Source organism: Polypterus senegalus, chromosome 10 (assembly GCF_016835505.1).
Source record: "Polypterus senegalus isolate Bchr_013 chromosome 10, ASM1683550v1, whole genome shotgun sequence".
Classification (NCBI taxonomy): Eukaryota; Metazoa; Chordata; class Cladistia; order Polypteriformes; family Polypteridae; genus Polypterus; species Polypterus senegalus.
The window spans coordinates 117136884-117158908 of record NC_053163.1 but is presented as its reverse complement, the minus strand read 5'-3'; the positions used below and the strand labels follow the sequence as shown (position 1 = coordinate 117158908).

Below are 22025 nucleotides of genomic sequence, written 5' to 3'. Positions count from 1 at the left end.
TCTCAAAGGAAACGCACACAACCAACATGTGGAAAAAAACAAACTGTGGGTAAGTTGTGATTCATTAACTATGCTGAGATGATTTCTAAACTGTAACCTAAAATCATTAAAAACTCAGCACCCTAGTCTTCTGATAAAAGGATCAGTAGCGATAATGTCACAGGTACACAGTTGGGCGAGGTTCTTGCTTGAGTGTCTAACGTGCATATCGTTACATTTAATAAGGAGACAAATGCACAAATTACAGTGTGCTGTCTCGCTGCCCTGGCTTAACGATGTTATTCATTCTGGGCTGCATGAAGAGAGAAATCGTGGAATACACCAGCAATAAAAAATCAACACAGTAAAATAAAAATTACATTGGTTACAATTTTGGAAGGTTTTATTAACACATGCATGATTTTGTTTCTTGCAACACAATAAATTATACACATAAGACTGAAACAAATACACCTTAAAACAAACTTGAAAGTTTAGTGTAAAACTCGGCAAAAAAATGAAGTATTCCAAATATATTTATTCTTGTCGCAAAATAAACCGAAGGTAATAAGTCATTCTTATGAAAGCTTTTCAAATAATTTAGATTTTTTTTAACTCATATCAGATAAACCATAAAGGAAAAGTATACCAATGTTCTTATTTTGAGAAATTTCAGTTGGTGACAGGACAGAGCCATTTTTGATCCAGTTAAACTGATGTTATGTCTTTTAGAAAGGCCCAAACATCCCAGTGATGTGTAAACGTATGCAGTTGTAAAATATTAAAGCTTCTATGTCGTTTCTTTAAAGTTAAGAAGTTCAGCAATGGAAATCACTTCAAAGTTGAACAGATTAAATACACAAAAAAGAACATGAATACATACTAATAGAACAAAGACAACATTTTCTGAATGACAGAGCTGTAGTAATAACTTGTGTGCCTTCATAAAATGCTGCAAATTTGCACCAGTGCAACAGCCTGTGCAGAAGGACATTCAACTAGCCAAACACAAATCTGTCGGGTGCATTTTTATGAACCGAGGACCAGATTGAGCAACACCTTCAACAATGTCTTAACTGATGTGGAGGACAAAGGTCATGCACAGTCAGATCTCTGTGTAAAAGAGACCTGAGCTAGAGTAAAGGACCACTGGTAAGTCATCAAAAAAGCCTGCCCGACCATGATGATTAAACTACTGTGCTCTGTCACAACTGCTAACAAGCATGCTGCAGAACTGATGCAGCGTATAAGAACATAAGAAGGTTGACAAGCGGGAGGAGACCACTTAGTTCATCAAGCTCTCCCATCTGTCAGGCACTTGTATCAGCTTTAAGAAGCCATGCCTTGCTAGAAATGACTTGGGACTACAGGCTCATCAGTTATGAGGATGACTGACTTATGGTTTTGTTAGGAAAACTTTTAAAATCTCTGGCTAGGTAAGTATATATATTGACATGATAGCAAGGGCAAGCAAATAAAAAAAATGGTACTCATAAACTTGTATAAACACGTGCTTGAGATCTGTTTAGATTTCTGCTTAATGTCCTGTTATTTTGCAATGTGAGTTGCTATATGTGAAGAATTAATAATCCCATAGCCCAGGGTAGCAAGAGGTATACTATCATTTGCTACAGTAAACTGCCAGTTTGTTTCTTACTCGTGCTCAAAACGTGGCTACATATATTTGCATTTTAAGTTAATTTCATATCTTGTAATTTGTTTTTTTATTGTAATATGAGAGTTAATTTTAAGTAGACAGGGATCCAATTCAGATTTTTCTTTTATCTTGCACCCAATATTGACTAGCTGAAGTTTTCAGTATCAGAATCAAAATACTCAAAAGGACACTTTTTTGCATGACACATGGATTACTTTTTTTTTTAGCAGGGTTAGGGTTAACACTTTATATCTCATACACGTTCTCGGCTGTCTGAAGGAATGGTACTTTCCAGCCAGTAAAAAAAAAAAAGGAGCTCTGAGATCAGCATTCGCAGGCACGGCACTTAGTGGGCAGTTTGCTGGCATCTCCCAGCTGCTTCATCCCTTTGCACACCCCTCTCTTCCTCAGAGGCAACTCGTATGCCCATTATCCACAGGCCTGGTGAGACTCGCTGGCCTCCACACAGTCAGACAGATGGACTCTAGCAGACAGGAGATGCGTCCAAAGTGCTCTAACATGGCGATCGCAGAGCTGCTTATATGCCAACTTCTTCTAGTAGTCCTGTCCTCTTCAGACAGGTCTTGACCACCAGAGGAGCTTGTCCCTCTCACGTACAGATCCAAGTGTGCTACACAATTATTTCCACAGCACACCTGCGTAGCTCTCACGATGCACCTCTGTGACACAGCAGACTGGTTGAAAAACACTGTCCTTTGGCATAGGCCATCTTTGTCCAGGATAATGCTAAAATATCAAATGGAATCCTCATTCAGGACTCAAGGTACAGTAAGTGACTGTTTGGTCAGTAGGAAATTAATATAGAAAACCAGGACTATTCTAATAATGAAATAAAGTATATTGAACCATTATTCCCTGCCATTTCCAAGGTATAAAAAAATGGGCCTGGCCAAACAGCCAGTTTTGGGTCTGTTATGAGGTGTTAAAGCAATGTGTCAAGGTGAATGATGCTTAATTAACATGAACCAGTGCCCAGTTTAAATTCCAGCTCAGCTAATTATCAAATTAAGAATGTGAATGTGATGAAAGGGCATTCCATTTTGTTTCCACTTATTGCAGAAAGCAGTACATTCTCTTTTTCTGCGAGCTGCTGATCTCAGGCAGCGTTATGTTCGACAGTCAACCCTACAGTGACAGAGGCACTTCAGCCGGCTCTGGCTGAAGCAGAATGCAGGTGGTGAGTTGTTGAAAGCAGAGGCGTAACTTTCTCTTTGTCTGCATGCACCACGGCCTAATGCATTAAGAAGTGCTACTGTAGGCCAATAGTTACATCTTCACAAAGAGTGTGTCCCAATTGTGTAATGGCGCGGCTTATTGTAGCAAAATGAATGAGCTTCCTGTGCTTTGCAGTGCTTTGACTCAGCGGATTGAAGCTATATTTGTTCATTTAGAAAGCAGCTTTACCAGATTTCTGATTCGATTGAAGGCATATTCATGGTTTGCTGCTGCTTTATTCAGCTAAATGCTTATGGGACAGTGTACTTTTATATGTTATTTAGTGTACATTAGTAAAAACAATAATACTGTTTATCTATTGCTATGCATAAAAGCATCTAAGGCACTTTGTAAGCTTGTGGAGTTCCATGGTGTTTGGACATTTACAGTAAATGACATTTACACAGTGTTGTAAAGATCATACTTTATTTTTCTACTAATGCAGTTGTGTTGTGTTTGTGACCAAACGTATTTAAAATTGCAGGTGGTAGTAGTAGTAGTAGCAGTGCCCACTGACACTGAATCAGTGGTAACGTGTCACCAAAGAGATGTCATCTGTCTCAGACTCAGTTGATTGGCTAAAGGAGGCCACATGTGGAGCAGATGCAAAACAGAAGAGTAGGAAAGAAGGGGTTAGTAGTGGCCATTAGTATGAGGCCCACAGTGATGGTGTGAGCGGCTCTGGCCTATTTCTGCCATTTCTATTTTAATTCTATTGGGGCATCCCTTATATTTAATGGTAGATTACTGTTAAAGTTTCAAGCTGCTGTGATCAAATGAGTTGACTTTTTAAATCCTCAGTTTTCCACGCTAGTGTTCGTGATCTGATCCCCGGAGAGTGCTGCACGCATATGTCATAATGTCAAAGTATGGCTTTTAAAACCTCTTTTTATAATTTGCTCTTTACATTTATATACAGTATTAAAGTTTATCTGATATGAGTTGGAGTGTTTGTTCACACATTAGCGTGCAACATTAAGTTAACATTTTACCCAAACTGATGACAAAAACACCTTTACCTGACAAGTCCCCATAAAGTATACATGGTAAAAAATAAAACATGAAAAAAATGAAACACAAGAACTTTATAGTGACATTTTCATTTTAAAAGGAAATATGTCACACTGCATTACTGTAAAATAGCCCTTCCAAGTAAAGCATACAATAGAAAGTGATACAATTCACTTTGTCCCGATTTTGGACCCAAATGTACAGTATGTTATTTACAGTCTCATTTTCCAGAAAAATGCCATGTGATGAGATGGCATCTCGTTCATGGTTGGTTCTTGCTTTGTACCCACTACAGCTTGCACAGGTTCTAACTCCTTGAAACCCTCAACTGGAAGTAGTAGGTCCACACGTTGTGTGACGAGATGGATTTTCCTGAAAGCTAAACTTTATTTAAAGTTTTCTTATTAAGGCAGGAAAAAGGATCAAATGTAGTGCATGGCAAAATTTAGCCAAAAATCTTATTTGTGAGAAAACAGTAGGGCATGGACAAGAATTTATATTGTTTATTAATTTATTAAAAAAAAAAAAAGATTCAGTGATTTAAGGAGAATGCAATATCTATTGTCTATAGAGCATGTTTCATGCGAGGAGAGCTTGGCCTTTGTTCCCATTTACTTTGAGAAAAGCAAGCAAAGTCTCGTAAACTCCCTGGAAAAAATGGTCCTAAAGCCTTATGAAAAAGGAGTCGAGACGCTCCCTTTGGGTGCAACATACATAGACATAGAATCATCCTTATTGTCCAATAAGCTCCAAGTGTCTTTTCTCCGCAATCATCTTTCTTAAACAAATAATTATATTTGGTAACCTTTGATCCTGAATTCATTTTTTCTTCCTCTTCATCATATTAGTCCTGGTCTGAATTAATTCAACCTAAAAGAAAAAGTAAAAACATCACATGTTGTAAAGCACGCTAGGTTTTATTACCTGCAGATCATTTGCATTTATTTCTTGTGGGAATGGAATTTTAATTCCATAGACATGAATGTCTGCAAGTGTTTCATTGAAAAACAGTTCTTGCTTCATGTCTTGTTGCTCCCAGGCTGTTATTTCACCTTGGCAGCAAAGCTTTATTTTACTTCTGTTTCTTTCATGTTAGTATTTAATACATTTTACAGTATAATGTCCAGTGGTCTGCCTGTCATTGGACCTTGTGAGAACATCAACTTTGGCTTTAGAGCCCACACAAGGCCGAAGCACTCTGATTGATTCACACTTTCGTATTTAATGCTTAGTGGTTACCTATTGAGTATGAAATTCTGTTACACCATAAAGTTTTCTTAACAGATTATTCTTAACATATTTATTCTCCTCTATTAATATTTTTGTACTGACTGCTACATCAGTGTTGTTTATGTAGCAGTAGTCTCAAGTTTTATTGCACTTTGGGACAAAAGGCCGATCACTCGGAATTGCACACTAAGGTTCGGGTCAGGTTGAGGAGCAAGCACTGGTACAGTGTGTTGCCGCACAAACCACACGACAAAACAGCTTCGGGTCCTTGTTGACACCCCCCCCCCAGACAGACACGCGGTCCAGTCCCACACCTCAGAATTGACCATCTATCTGCTGAAGCCAGGTGTTATGTGGGCGTCCCCTTGGCCTAGTCCAGCTGCTTGGTTCCTCGACAATGAGGACCCTGCGAGCCAGATAACAAACTTCAAAGTCTCAGGATGTCCCACAGGGCAGCTCGATCAACTGGGTTGAACACTTTACAAAAATCAAAAAAGGCTGCAAAGAAACTCTGCCGATAGTCGCGTTTGCACTTGAGGACTCTCAGTGCCAGGATGCAGTGGATACTCAACTTCTTAGAAGACTTCTCAGATTTCTAAGATGTAGGCACACTACGACAAGACCAAAAATGAAACTACTGAATCATCAAACTGAATACAATCAAATAAAACATAAAAAAGATGATCCGCTTTGGTGACCCCTAACAGGAGCAGCCGAAAGAAGAAGAAGAAGAAAAGAAAAAAATGCACTAAGCATTATAGAGTTATGCCTTCTATATAAAAACGGGAAAACACAAGAACAGCAAATTAAAAAAAAAATCATTATAAGTCAAACCAGTAAATTACTTTTCAGTCCGTGAAGGTGAAACAAAACTTTACAAGGTATGTTGTGAAAGTGAGCCTTGAGACACCATTAGGTTCTGTCTACCATACATTTTGATATTTGCACAACACAATTTAAATATTTACAAAAATGACCTTACATTCTCAAATACAGAGTACTTGAGTTGTTTTAACATGTCTCCAGTGTCAGCAAGTGAGGCAACCTGTTCAGATTATTCACAGCAAGCCAAGTGGGTGACAAAGAGGCACTTCACCTCCCTAGCCACTAGAGGTCCACACCATCTACTCTACACACTTCACTCAGCAATACTTACAAGTGGCTCTTGTCCTTCCTGCGTATCAAATACTGAATGACGTCGGGATCTGTTTGTATTAAGCTCTCCAGTACTTCTTGTTGCAATTCAGGAGATACCTAGAATTGTAATTACAATAAAAAGCCACATATAAATATAGAGGGAACTGAAACCATGAAAGGAAACTTTAGATGTGTGACACTGTGACTATAAAGTATCTTAGCATATCATTAAATAAAAAATGAAGGAAAAAATAAAATGAATTATGATAAAATGAATGTTATGATAAAACCACCACAAGGCAGGAAAGTCACATCAAGCCTTGCTGTCATAGTCTTGCAGGAGGAATGAAACTGGCTTGTTGTCATCTACCTCTAGGCTTTGAAATTGTAGCCCAGATGGGTTTTAAGGAAGAGCTCAGTCAACAGTTACACAAATATAGTGCTTAATACACTGGCCCAGTAAAGAATGGGCCACTGTGTGGTATTTGTGTTGCCTTTAGGAGCGCCGTTCAAAGGCTATTCAGCCATTTTGACATCTTCTGTTGCTTACCGTAAACAACAAGTCATAGTTTTCTATGAGTATTTGGACAACCAAAATGATTTTTGCACTGTCCTCCACTTCAGTAGCATATGGTGTGAGATCCTTTCCTGCTGTTTTCTCCCTCTGGAGGAGATTTGGGCCAAACACGGTTGCCAGATTAGCTGCTGTCATCTTGTTTCCACAAATCTATGAAAAAAAAAGCATACTATAAGCAGCCAAATTTACTTCATAACGAGGGGTTCAGGATTTTATTCTCATCCCCCCTTTTTGTCATATCTACCACCAAAAGACAACCATTACATACATGTTTGTTATGCTATTAACATAACAGTTATGACATAACAAAATATCAACTACATTCAAATAATGATAAAAGATATATACCTGTAAAAATGAAATTCTAAAAAAATATGCTCTAAGTAACTGGAGAGACAGCAAAATGGTGGTGTGCTGTTGGGCTGCTGGCTAACGTAGGCCTAGTTACTATTGCTTTTTAGAGTTCAGACCTTGGCGAAGACATGATTGGTCCATCCGTCCATCCATTATCCAACCCGCTATATCCTAACTACAGGGTCACGGGGGTCTGCTGGAGCCAATCCCAGCCAACACAGGGTGCAAGTCAGGAAACAAACCCCGGGCAGGGCACCAGTCCACCGCAGGGCGCACACATACACACACACTAGGGACATTTTTTTTAGAATCGCCAATGCACCTAACCTGCATGTCTTTGGACTGTGGGAGGAAACCGGAGGAGCCGGAGGAAACCCACGCAGACACGGAGAGAACATGCAAACTCCACACAGGGAGGACCTGGGAAGCAAACCCAGGTCTCCTAACTGCAAGGCAGCAGTGCTACCCACAGCGCCACCATGCTGCCCCGATTGGTCCTTATATGGTAAATAAATTATTATATGTTTATTCCACTGTGCCTGAGCATGTTTCATCTTCTTTGCAGTTCTTTCTTTGAATTTGAAACTACAAATAGGAATAAATTGGCAAGATGTGAAACATGGAGACAGAGGTGTGAGAGTAGCAGTAGATATGGCAGCCTTTAGTCACAAAAAGGACAATTTGAAACTGGGGGAATACAAAATCATTATCTGTTGCTGCTAAGCTTCCCTACTTTCAGGGCTTAACACCTTAAGTGTTTCTTTTGCTCAACTTAAAATCGAATGCGCTGATTCCACTTGCCTTATTTGAATAAAGCCGGCAACACGCTACACAACGTCTAGTCAGAGAGCATCTCAAATGGATCTCTCTGCCTTGAGGACGTCAAATTCCGTGATTAGGAATCACAGGGGACGATAGATCATATTACTGCCTTGTGACTTCTCAAAGTTTCAAAGCACACAGCTCTCACACACACATGGGCTCCACTTCTACAACCTGAGAAAAGGGCGAGTCGCAGACCAGCAGGACTGAGTCAGCTGGGGATGTCAAACTACAAGACGGAGGGTCACATAGAGCCCCGAAACTGCCACCTACTCACTAAGACTACAAATATGAAGGCTATGACTGAAAATCAGTACAACAGTCGTGTAGTGTGATGGGGGCTTCCCTACGTTTGATAATGCAACATTCTCGTTTTTGTTCAGTCACTTTTCAATGCAGCATGTACAGTGCCTTGTGAAGTGTTCAACCTCCTCGGTGTTTGTCCTGTTTGGTCACATTACATCCATCCATTATCCAACCCGCTATATCCTAACTACTGGGTCACGGGGTTTGCTGGAGCCAATCCCAGCCAACACAGGGCGCCAGCCCACCGCAGAGCACACACACAAGCACAAACTAGGGACAATTTAGAATCACCAATGCACCTAACCGGCATGTCTTTGGACTGTGGGAGGAAACTGGAGTACCCGGAGGAAACTGACGCAGACACGGGGAGAACATGCAAACTCCACGCAAGAAGGACCCGGGAAGTTAACCCGGGTCTCCTAATTGCGAGGCAGCAGCACTACCCACTGCGCCACCGTTTTCATTGGGATTTTATTTAACAGAGTTAACAATATAGCCTAAATTGCTGAAGTGGAATGATAATAAAATACCTTGTATATACTGTACTCATCCCCTTTGCTATGAAAGCCCTAAATAAGATCTGGTCCATCCAGTTAACTTCAGAAGCCACATGGTTAGTTGATTAGAGTCCACCTGTGTGCAATCAAGTATCACATGAGCTGTCACATGATGCCTGTATAAACAGACCTGTTGTGACTGGTCACTGTCCCTGCAACACAACTAAGCAAGCAACATGAAGACCAAGGAGCACTCCAAACAGGTCCAAGACAAATTTTGGAGATTCTCAAACCTTCTTAATCTAGTGCATGATTATAGGGAGCTGAAACATCAGTTTCAAGACACAAACCTGACCCTGAACAACTCAAAGTTATTAAGTAATTCACCAATCACCAAGTAAGCTGAGCTACGCATCACTGGGAATCAAAAAGGAAAACCATAGTACTTGACAGAAGTCTACTGAGACACGGACAGAATGGGCATACTCCATATAAACAATCAGAACACTGGATCCATGAGGCAGCAGCACTAACTACTGAGCCAGCTTTATTTTAAATTGGGTTATCTATTGATTAAATCCATGTTTTACATTATAAGGGAAACAGAAGCTTTGCTAGCAAGTTCAGAACTAAGTGTGGGTGGCATGACATACCAATCCAAGACATAATGTCACACACACACACACAGTGAATGAAGCTAACATTAACATCTTTAAGCTGTTGTAGGAGACTATAAGAAACCGAGAAACAGACCTGGAAATCAAACCCAGATTCCGGCAAACATGAGACTGCAGTGCTGACCTCTGCATCTCTGATTGTTTTGTAAACCATGCTATGCTTAAACTTTCAAAAAAGTAGTATAATTTAATGTAGTTAGTTCTTGTGTACTGCATTGGAATAATTCAGACAGTACTGTTGTTCTTTTCCTTCCATGGCACAAATAAAGTTTGCTTACTTCCTGATTGTCTGGGCCACAGATGTCTTCAGAATGGCTTGCCACTTTGTTGAGAAACTGAAGTATCCGATAGAGAGTATCGCAGTTACATGGAGGCAGAAGGAATATAAGGAGTTGCAAGAATGAGATCTGCTCTGCTTTGTGTATTTCTAGGATATTGAGAGAAAGAGAGAGAAGTGTTTTAATAGGAAGATCTCATGGCTTCTCTGATCAGGTATGAGAAAGCTCCCCACATCACAAGCAATCAAAAACCCCAAACAGTAGGCACTAATGCCTCACAGATATCAAAAACGCCGTGTTTATCATTCCTGTCTTTCTAAACTCTCTACAAATGATCTCAATGTGCTCCTCAAGTGCAGGTATCTACCATTTTGTTCCAGTGACCAGTCAACTGTTGTATTGTCTTGTGCCTTCCAATCACTTTTTCTTTCCCTTGTAAGCCCATACAATGCATTATTACTTCTTATTTAATTGTTGTATTAAACATTAGAATAATTACAATAAAAACAGACCATTCAACCCAATGTACAGTATGGTGGATTCAAAAAGTATTCAGACCCCTTCACTTTCTGCACATTTTTTGTATTGTAGATTTCATTTTAAAGTGATAAAGTTGCCATTTTTGCATATCAATCTACACTGAATAACCCATAATGACATGTTTTCAGCAAGGTTTTCACATTTAATAAACTAAAAACTGAAATAGAAAGTGAAGGGGTGTGAATACATTCTGAATCCACTGCAGCTCATCTCTGTTCACCCAAATTTAGCATTAAAAAATTAGAACAAGTCCTTGCACCAAATCCAAAAGCTGCTGGCATAAACCGGTTTGATCCTCAACACGTTTAATGTAATCTCAGTGAACAAATGCCGGTGTGCACTGAAAAGCTTTGCTTGCAAAGTTTTCTTGTGTTTCAGCAAACCTAAAACTGACAATAGATCAGTTAGTTGCCATGTTACAGGATATCTTACCTGAAGTGCTGAGGAAGGCAGAGTACAACTCACTGGGCAGTAATGGGTCTGGCATGTCCCTGAGAAACTCTTTGAGTAAAGCGGCCACATCATGGATGCTTTGCTCTTCATCTAGAATCACATCCTTGCCCTGATCAAAATCATCTCTCAGCTGTAACAGCAAAAATATTTCACAAGTGTGCACAAAAGGCTGCATCAGATGCTGCCTGCAATCCAAAAGCTTAAATCCCATACCTGACGAACTCTCTTCTTTGAGCTTCCCAATCTGAAAATCCCAACAGTCTGTAGACCTGCAAAATTCAGTCAGCCTGTCATTCCTGGATCTTTCATAGCAATAAGTTGAAGATTTAAGATCAAGGAAGAACAACAGTTTGTTGTTAGCCTAAATGTGTGCTAAACCATTAAAAAAAAAAAGACGAATCTGCTCTTTTGGACGCTTCACAATTAGACAGATGGGCTAAGAAAGAAAATGTGTGGCTATCATCTTTAAATATTAAATATTAAGTATTTCTTAACTGTGGAGTGAAGTTTTATGCATTTAATCAAATACAGACGTTAGATTGAGGAGAGATTTCTTTAGAGCAGGCGTCTCCAACTCCAGTCCTGGAGAGCTACTGTGGCTGCAAGATTTCATTCTAACTTTTTTATTAATTAGTGACCAGATTTTGCCGCTAACTAACTATTTCCCTTTATTTTAATTGACTTTTCTTGAGACTCTGACTGCAGAATTGATTCTTTTTTCCTTAAACAGCACCTAAACATAAATTTGATGTGATATGAGGCAACAGATGACCAACTAAGGTTGGGGCCTCAAACTCCAACCAACTTCACTTCATTCAGTTTCTTCACTTGAAGCCAATTTTCACTGCTAATTAAACCCGTTATTTAATTTCATGGCACTTATTCTCCCATGGTAGACATTTCTAAAACTGTTGATTTTCTTTTTGTCAAAATGTTTTGTAGACCAGAGCAGATCAACATTGCTGAGGCCTTTACCTTTCTTTATTTTCAGTTATTGTGTGATGGACGAAGGTTGTTGTTCATGCGTTGGTTCATTTTGTATCTCATTATTGTTTTGGTTGCTAATGAAGGAAAAAATAAATAATTAAGGGCCTGAGTCTTAAGTTGTACATCAATTAAAATTAAGGCAAACAGTTAATTAGCAGCAAAATCTAGTCACTAATTAAGAAAAGAATTAGAATGAAAACCTGCAGCCACAGTAGCTCTTCAGGGGCCTCAAGTATAAACAGTGCGTACGCACAAAAATGTTGCTTAAGCCTGGTTCCACGTTCAAATCGCGATGTATAAAACATAAACTTGCCGTAAAGCCACGCACATTTCAACGGTAGCTCATACCCTGGCATACGCAAGTTCTGCACTTGGTTTTGCAGACTGGCGACACCCAGTGTCAAAGCAGTGCTACTGTTCCTGTGTGGTTATCCTATCTTTTTTAGATCCACATCCCTGATGCGGTTTTATAATTACACTGAAATTACCCACATATTGTTTATTAGTTTAAGGCATCAAATTGTAATTAACCTGCAACAATATAATGGTCCATAGATTGGCCAAACTATTCCAAATACTATAGCTGCTTTAGCGTTGTTACTCTCACTGCACCTTCTTTTTCTTCTTTCAGCTGCTCACATTAGAGGTTGCCACAGCGGATCATCTTTTTCCATATTACTCTCACTGCACCACTCGGAGTATTTATGTCACTGTATCTGAGTGTGAATCACAGCTGTACAGCAGCTGACTGGAAAGAGAATTATCGGTATACAGCATCAAACATATGCTGCCTCAGCCATGCTGCCTATTGAACGACTCTTATACGGCAAACACTTCAGAGTCTTTCCTTGCCATTCAGAAACAGTTTCATCCCAAGAACTATAAACGCACTCATTCAGTTTATCAAGTGCTCTTTGTAGAATGCTTTGTACTTATAAGTACAAACACCTCACTGTAAACTTGTGATACAGTTGTAATATTGCACAACCTGAGCCACTTTATAAAGCGCTTATTTACATATGATGACAATATCATTTTTAAGATGAAATGCAGCAAAATATGTTTATCTGTACTAATAAAAGGCAAAGCCCACACTGACTCACTCATCACTAATTCTCCAACTTCCCGTGTAGGTAGAAGCTGGGCAGGTTTCATTTTGAAATTCTATGCGTAATTAATATATGTAGATATGTATGTGTGTATATATATGTATATGTATACAGTATATATGTATTTGTATATATATGTATATGTATATATATGTTTATGTGTATGTATATATATATATATAAATGTATATATATCTGGATGTGTGTGTGTGTGTGTGTATGTATATGTGTATATGTATATATATATATGTTTATATATGTGTATCTGTGTGTATATGTATATACAGTGCATCCGGAAAGTATTCACAGCGTATCACTTTTTCCACATTTTGTTATGTTACAGCCTTATTCCAAAATGGATTAAATTAATTTTATTCCTCAGAATTCTACACACAACACCCCATAATGACAACGTGAAAAATGTTTACTTGAGATTTTTGCAAATTTATTAAAAATAAAAAAACTGAGAAATCACATGTACAGTCATGTGAAAACATTAGGACACCCTTTGAAAGCATGTGGTTTTTTGTAACATTTTTAATAAATGGTTATTTCATCTCCGTTTCAACAATACAGAGAGATTAAAGTAATCCAACTAAACAAAGAAAACTGAAGAAAAGTCTTTTCAAGATCTTCTGTAAATGTCATTCTACAAAAATGCCTATTCTAACTGAGGAAAAAGATAGGACACCCTCACATGTATTCCCTCTTAAATTGGCTCAGATCTCACACAGGTATATCACACCAGGTGCACATAATTAGTAGATCGTTACTCTGCATGTTGAATGAGGCTTGCCCTATTTAAACCTCAGACATTTAGTTTGGTGTGCTCCTGACTGTTGAAGTGAGAGTGAGCACCATGGTGAGAACAAAAGAGCTGTCAGAGGACTTCAGAAAAAAGATTGTAGCAGCCTATGAGTCTGGGAAGGGATTTAAAAAGATCTCAAAAGATTTTGAAATCAGCCATTCCACTGTCCGGAAGATAGTCTACAAGTGGAGGGCTTTCAAAACAACTGCCAACATGCCCAGGACTGGTCGCCCCAGCAAGTTCACCCCAAGAGCAGACCGCAAGATGCTAAAAGAGGTCTCCAAAACCCTAAAGTGTCATCTCGAGAACTACAGCAGGCTCTGGCTACTGTTGATGTAGAAGTACATGCCTCTACAATCAGAAAGAGACTGTACAAGTTTAACTTGCATGGGAGGTGTGCAAGGAGGAAACCTTTGCTTTCCAAGAGAAACATCGAGGCCAGACTGACATTTGCCAGAGATAAAGTTGACAAAGACCAGGACTTCTGGAATAATGTTCTTTGGACAGATGAGTCCAAAATTGAATTATTTGGACACAACAGCAGAGGACATGTTTGGCGTAAACCAAACACAGCATTCCAAGAAAAGAACCTCATACCAACTGTGAAGCATGGAGGTGGAAGTGTCATGGTTTGGGGCTGCTTTGCTGCAGCAGGACCTGGTCAGCTCACCATCATAGAATCCACGATGAATTCTACTGTGTATCAGAAGGTGCTTGAAGAACATGTGAGACCATCAGTTAGAAAATTAAAGCTGAAGCGGAACTGGACCATGCAACATGACAATGACCCAAAACATACTAGTAAATCAACCAAAGATTGGCTGAAAAAGAAGAAATGGAGAGTCCTGGAATGGCCAAGTCAAAGTCCAGATTTGAATCCCATTGAGATGCTGTGGGGTGACTTGAAAAGGGCTGTACGTGCAAGAAACCCCTCAAACATCTCACAGCTGAAAAAGTTCTGCATTGAGGAGTGGGGTAAAATTTCCTCAGACCGATGTCGAAGACTGGTAGATGGCTACAAGAACCGTCTCACTGCAGTTATTTCAGCCAAAGGAGGTAACACTCGCTATTAGGGGCAAGGGTGTCCTATCTTTTTCCTCAGTTAGAATAGGCATTTTTGTAGAATGACATTTACAGAAGATCTTGAAAAGACTTTTCTTCAGTTTTCTTTGTTTAGTTGGATTACTTTAATCTCTCTGTATTGTTGAAACGGAGATGAAATAACCATTTATTAAAAATGTTACAAAAAACCACATGCTTTCAAAGGGTGTCCTAATGTTTTCACATGACTGTACATAAGTATTCATAGCTTTTGCCATGAAGCTCAAAATTGAGCTCAGGTGTATCCTGTTTCCCCTGATCATCCTTGAGATGTTTAATTGGAGTCCACCTGTGGTAAATTCAGTTGACTGGACATGATTTGCAAAGGCACACACCTGTCTATATAAGGTCCTACAGTTGACAGTTCATGTCAGAGCACAAACCAAGCATGAAGTCAAAGGAATTGTCCCTAGACCTCCAAGACAGGATTGTCTCGAGGCACAAATCTGGGGAAGTATACAGAAAAATTTCTGCTGCTTTGAAGGTCCCCAATGAGCACAGTGGCCTCCATCATCCGTAAGTGGAAGAAGTTCTAAACCAGCAGGACTCTTCCTAGAGCTGGCCGGCCATCTAAACTGAGCGATCGGGGGAGAAGGGCCTTAGTCAGGGAGGTGACCAAGAACCCGATGGTCACTCTGTCAGAGCTCCAGAGGTCCTCTGTGGAGAGAGGAGAACCTTCCAGAAGGACAACCATCTCTGCAGCAATCCACCAATCAGGCCTGTATGGTAGAGTGGCCAGACGGAAGCCACTCCTTAGTAAAAGGCACATGGCAGCCCGCCTGGAGTTTGCCAAAAGGCACCTGAAGGACTCTCAGACCATGAGAAACAGAATTCTCTGGTCTGATGAGACAAAGATTGAACTCTTTGGCGTGAATGCCATGCGTCACGTTTGGAGGAAACCAGGCACCGCTCATCACCAGGTCAATACCATCCCTACAGTGAAGCATGGTGGTGGCAGCATCATGCTGTGGGGATGTTTTTCAGCAGCAGGAACTGGGAGACTAGTCAGGATAAAGAGAAAGATGACTGCAGCAATGTACAGAGACATTCTGGATGAAAACCTGCTCCAGAGCTCTTGACCTCAGACTGGGGCGACGGTTCATCTTTCAGCAGGACAACGACCCTAAGCACACAGCCAAGATATCAAAGGAGTGGCTTCAGGACAACTCTGTGAATGTCCTTGAGTGGCCCAGCCAGAGCCCAGACTTGAATCCAATTGAACATCTCTGGAGAGATCTTAAAATGGCTGTGCACCGACGCTTCCCATCCAGCCTGATGGAGCTTGAGAGGTGCTGCAAAGAGGAATGGGTGAAACTGGCCAAGGATAGGTGTGCCAAGCTTGTGGCATCATATTCAAAAAGACTTGAGGCTGTAATTGCTGCCAAGGGTGCATCAACAAAGTATTGAGCAAAGGCTGTGAATACTTATGTACATGTGATTTCTCAGTTTTTTTATTTTTAATAAATTTGCAAAAATCTTAAGTAAACTTTTTTCACGTTGTCATTATGGGGTGTTGTGTGTAGAATTCTGAGGAAAAAAATGAATTTAATCCATTTTGGAATAAGGCTGTAACATAACAAAATGTGGAAAAAGTGATGCAATATATATATATGTATATATTATATATATATATATATATGTGTGACAGCAACACTCATAACAGTGACAATCATGTTACGTTATTTTCAAAATGTTTCCTTTTCTTTTTCATTACTTCTTTAACACACTACTTCTCTGCTGCGAAGCACAGGTATTTTGCTAGTTATATTATACAGATAAAACTTTAACTTCATTTAAATAATCTATATTGTTAATAATTAAACATGTGAGGACACGGTGCCACAGCGCTAGCGAGGAGCTGGCGCTCCAGTCACGGATTGTTCCTGCCTCGCACTGTATTCTTCTAAACATGTACTACAAAGATATTTTAATGTTCCTTAAAAGTTCTGAAGAATCTGCGTTCTAAACTTACAGATGGCTTAACGTCTAATACAGAGCTGATTGTGTGGCGATTAAGTATTTAGAGAAAGAAAAGGAAGGACAGGAATTAGGGGTTAGTACGTTTGAAAGAGACAGTACTGCTGCAATAAATTATTTCATCGAAGGTCGTGCACAATCACTGTGCCACCATGTTCCCATGTTTAATAACATGCTTTAACTCCTATCATCATGAAAATGATATCAAGTATACATCTCAGTATTTTAATTATTCAGAGAGCTGTAATATTACGAATGTAATGGATTCTGTGTCCTGTCGGAGAAAGAGAAAGCACCGAAGCACGTAGTGATTCACACACATAGGGCACATAGATACATATACAATACAAAGCATTTAACGTGCTACTTTAGTTACAATACAATTTGAGAAACTAGTAAATTAAATGATTTTAAGATGAGGTTTATGATGTTCTACTTTAATCTTGAAATTTCCACTTTAATCACATAGTTTATTTTGTCATTAAAGTTGACATTTCATGCTTTTTTCCCACTGTGTGCCTATTTTTTTTTTCTCTGTACCCTAATAAGCTTTCATATGACACTCAGACGGTGGGCTAAGACTCGCCTTTTCACGGCGACTTTGATATCTGACACTCTATATCACTCGATCAATTTCCTTTTGTTGATCACTGTTTAAACCAACAAATAGTATTTTTTTCCTTGTCTCCGCTTGGTATTCGCTGAAATTCTTCTATTTTCCCTCGTGCTTTTGCCATTGCCTTTTCATAGAACACTGAGCTTAAGGGCTATTTATATTGATTTGCATATTCAAAGAGGCGTAATTCCTGGAGGAGACCGGGGGGTTGGGTCAGCAGGAGCATGCATGTGCGTTACTTTTCCCGCTGACAGGGATTTATGTAGCAGAATAATGTGGAAGTTGCCGTTCACACAGATTTAATAAATAAAATAACTGGATTGTTTTGTGTGTACGAACATTTCCGATTTTTTCCTTACACCATGTTATAGTGTGAATTCTACGCACAACGTTATGCATAAGGCCCCAGGAGTTGTCAAATCAACCATGTGGTACGTTATTAAAAGAAGGAACACATTGGTGAGCTCAATAACATTTGTCCAAACCAAGAACACAAGAATGAGAGGTCAGCCCATCACTGTCAAAGTTTACAATCAAGAGAAGACTTCATGAAAGTAAATATAGAGGGTTTATCACAAATTGCAAACCACTAGTAAATCTCAAGCATAGGAAGGGTAGATGACTCTTTGCTATAAAAAGATTTCTTAAAAGCCTGACCAGTTCTGGAACAATTTTGTTTAGAGAAAGGAAACTAAGGTCAATACACACCAGACTGATGGAAAGAGAAGAGTATGGAGTAGAGAAGAAACCACTCATGATCCAAGGAATACCACGTCATCTGTCAAACATGGTGGAGGCAGAATTATGGCATGGACATGGCTGACTGCCAATGGAAGTTTATTTTTGACATGACTGCTGGCAGAAGAAGCAGGATCAAATCTGAAGTGTACAGGGCTAAACTATCTACTCAGATTCAACCAAATGCTGCAAAACTGATAGGACAACACTTCACAGTACAGATGGACAATGGGCCAAAACATACTGCAAAAGCAAACCAAGTGCTTTTCAAGGCAAAGTAGTGGAAGATTCTTCAATGGCCAAATCAATCAATTGACCTCAATTCAATTGGACATGTACTTCACTAGCTGAAGACAAAACTGAAGGCAGAACGTCCAACAAACAAGCAGCACTTGAAGACACCTGCAGTAAAGGCCTGGCAAAGCATCAGTAGAGTGGAGACCCAGCACTTGGAAATGGTCGTGGGTTCAGACTTCAGGTAGTCAGTGACTGTAAAGGAGTTACAACCAAATATTGAAAATGATCATTTCAGTTATGATTATGTTAGTTTGTCCAAATACTTCTGAGCCCGTGAAAATAGGGGGATCTTGTATAAAAATGTGTCTGTTGTTCCTAAGTGTCTTATACAATATTTTTGGTAAACCCCTTAAATTAAAGCTGAACGTTTACACCTCAATCACATTTTGATTGCTTCATTTCAAATCAATTGAGGTGGCGTACAGAGGCAAAATTATGATAATTGTGTCACTGCCCAAATACTCATGGACCTGACTGTACTTATGTATCAGTCTGGCGCATATAGGAATCTATAGGCAATAGGACATACTCTCACCAATGATGTCTGGTGGCTTTCGACACATCTGCTGTGTTTTAGACAGACAGAGCTGAGTTTGCCAACTCAGTTGCCAGACCATAAGTAAGGAATGAACTACGAATTGGATAGAAAGTTCTGCAAGGTAGTTCAGTAGGACATCAGTTGTGGCCAGAATAAGGAGAGGTTTATAGTTAGACGTAAAAAGTTCCCAAATTCAGTTGGTGCAACCACTTCCTTGTTCTGATGTGCCTTCTTCCCAAACCAATTACAATATGTTATATAAGGTGCGCAGTTTTTTCTCAAAGACCGCTTTCACATTCATTTCAGATGGCATTTGAATATAATTTGGCCAGATTACATTTACACCTACCCTTGAACTGTGTCTCCAGTGTCCTTGCACATTAATCACAGCACTAATTTGCTGTTAGAATGGGAATGTGCTACTAACAATGGCCCAGTAAGGAAAAATAAAATGAAGGTGACACACCACACTACAATAAAGAAATGTGATGTTGTAGCATCACAGCAAAGATCTGACAGCCTCATGCAGGAGACACCTGCCGCTGTGGCCACTCCACTCGCTTTTTAAAGCTGCACAGTTGTCATGACTGGCGTGGCTCACCTGACTGCCGCACGAAACAGCACTACACAATTCTTTTGTTTTCAGCTGACTTGAGTAGTGAGAAGAGCACTATATAAATGTAAAGAATTATTATTAATATTGATTGTTGTATGTGAAGAGAAAATGACTTTGCACTTCCTCTCTTAAATATGTCTAACGCTCCAGTGTTAAATCCAGAGCATTTTGAACATACTAATTATAATTAAGTTATGAAAAACATGTTTACAGCGATGAATTCTGCATTTTAAAAATAACTTTTTAATTTATATTTTCATAAATATGTAATTATTTGGGCGACGCGTTTGGTATCGCTGCTACCTCACAGTTAGGAGACCCTTGTTCGCTTCCCGTGTCCTCCCTGCGTGGAGTTTGCATGGTCTCCCCGTGTCCTCTCCGCGTGGGTTTTTCTCTGGGTGCTTCGGTTTCCTCCCACAGTCCCAAGACATGCAGCTTAGGTGCATTGGCGATCCTAAATTGTCCCTAGTGTGTGGGTGTGTGTGCCCTGCGGTGGGCTGGCACCCTGCCCGGGGTTTGTTTCCTGCCTTGCGCACTGTGTTGGCTGGGATTGGCTCCAGCAGACCCCCGTGACCCTGTAGTTAGGATATAGCGGGATGGATGAATGTAATTATTTTATGCATAAATTAATAAGTAATACTTAAGTCAATTTGAGTAGTGAGCAGCTTTTGTTGTTTTCAGAATTATTACAAATTCCGTATTTTGGTAATTACTTTTTATGTTACAATTAAGAAATTCAGGGATTAGTGAAATAATCATTATTTAATAAAAATGTATAGATCTTTTTTTAAATTGCTTCTTAATTTTGTATTACACTTTAAAAAATACAAACAGTGTAATAACAATAGGAACAAATAAGATTTTGTTAATAAATGTAATTTCAATAGCAAGCAACTTTATGAAGACTATGGAATAAAGGTTGAGACTGAGATGGGGCTGTGCAGGATGGTGGAGTAAACTGAAGTCATGGAAATAGCTTAAGATGATAAATACTTTCTGCTGTGGCATGATGTCCTGCACTCTTAAAAAGTCTGCTTCTTTAAGGGCATTTTGTGTTTCTTTACTGAGTCGCGTGGTTCTTTGTAGAACTCTTGCTTGACAAAGCACTGTTTCCTTCTGGAAAGGGTTGTCTGCATATGAAGTTGGTTCTTTCTGCTTAGGCAAGCTGTGTTATATGTAGAAAAAACTGAAATCTTCGCTGTATGGTATGCTACTTAGCAGGATACTAACAGATTAAGAACACCAGGACTTAGCCTGTGTTGTTGTATGCAGTGAGAGTCCTTTTAAAATCAGAACCCATTGGTATTTCACAAAATTGTTACCATCTGTTCCTGGTAATTTACTGTATAAAGCCCGTAAAAGATCTAAATACATAAATGGTTCTTTCTGGACCCTTAATGTGGATGGGTCTTTTGGGAACCAGTAATGGTTTCCCTATGGCATTGCTGTGAAGAACCACTCTGGCACCTTTATTTTTAAGAATGTACTCAAAATATTCCTTTATAAAAGGGTTGACTGTGTCAATAAGGGATGTCCATAGCTGGCAACAATGCTTAGGGTACACTGTGGCATACAATTTAAACTTAAAGTTGATATCAAGATGCCTTACGGGTACCAGTAAAGATTCGCCATGACATTAAATTACCAACTCCAGGCTGTAGTGTTGACACAAGACAGAGTGGGTCCATGGATTCATTTATTTTATAACAAATTGTAATTGTAAAAATCACAGAAATGAAGATTCTCAGAGCAGGCAGCATTTATCATGTCTTGAATTATCAAATTATGTGCCCACTGTAGCCTCAGCTTCCTGTTCTTAGCTGAATGGAGTGAAATGGTGGGGTCATCTTCTGTTGTTGTAGCCCATCTTCTTTAACATGCAATGCATCAAGATTGAGCTGTTGTTTGAATAATTGTGGCCTTTCTTTTATCTTGAACAAGTCTAGCCATTCACCTTTGACCTCTCTCATTAAAAGGCTGTTATGGCCCTCATTGAATGTTGGTTGTGTACTATTTCATTCTCAAAGCCGTCATGATTGCAGTGTGTGAAAATCTGCAGAAGGCAGCTATTTCCGAGATGCTGGAAGCAGCAGTGACCCAAGTAACATGCATTGGACATTCTGGTGTTCGGTTGAACTACTCCTTGCCTCATTTATTGTACAAGTGTCCTGTCTTCATTTCAAAAATTTGTGCACTTCTCAGATTTTCCAGAAGCATTTATTTAACAGTATTTTTGTTAAAAATGCATGTGTTTTGCCTGTTTTGAGCATGTGACTGGATGGGTTGACATGTGGATGTATCGTGACATTTTTTTCATTAATGTTTTTATAATTATTGATGTGGTTCAGTGTTAGTCACCATACACGCCCATTTTTTCAGTATGTTACCTCTGTTCTGCACGAAGACATGAGATAAAATATTTCTCATGTCCATCACTGCAAACTACATTGAATAAGTAAAACATAAAATCAACATCATTTTGTG

At 39.4% G+C, this 22025-nt stretch overlaps 1 protein-coding gene across 1 annotated transcript in view; it reads right to left on the bottom strand.

Moving 5' to 3' along the window:
- Positions 1 to 364: 364 nt before the first annotated feature.
- Positions 365 to 22025, bottom strand: part of arhgap36 (Rho GTPase activating protein 36) — a 38831-nt gene continuing 17170 nt past the window's right edge. The window contains exons 4-9 of the mRNA XM_039766407.1: positions 10968 to 11023; positions 10734 to 10884; positions 9762 to 9910; positions 6801 to 6977; positions 6270 to 6367; positions 365 to 4753 (exon numbers count right to left, since the gene is read on the bottom strand). Of these exons, the coding sequence (XP_039622341.1) occupies positions 4744 to 4753; positions 6270 to 6367; positions 6801 to 6977; positions 9762 to 9910; positions 10734 to 10884; positions 10968 to 11023 (641 nt within the window). The 3' untranslated portion in view covers positions 365 to 4743. The remainder of the gene's footprint in view (positions 4754 to 6269; positions 6368 to 6800; positions 6978 to 9761; positions 9911 to 10733; positions 10885 to 10967; positions 11024 to 22025) is intronic.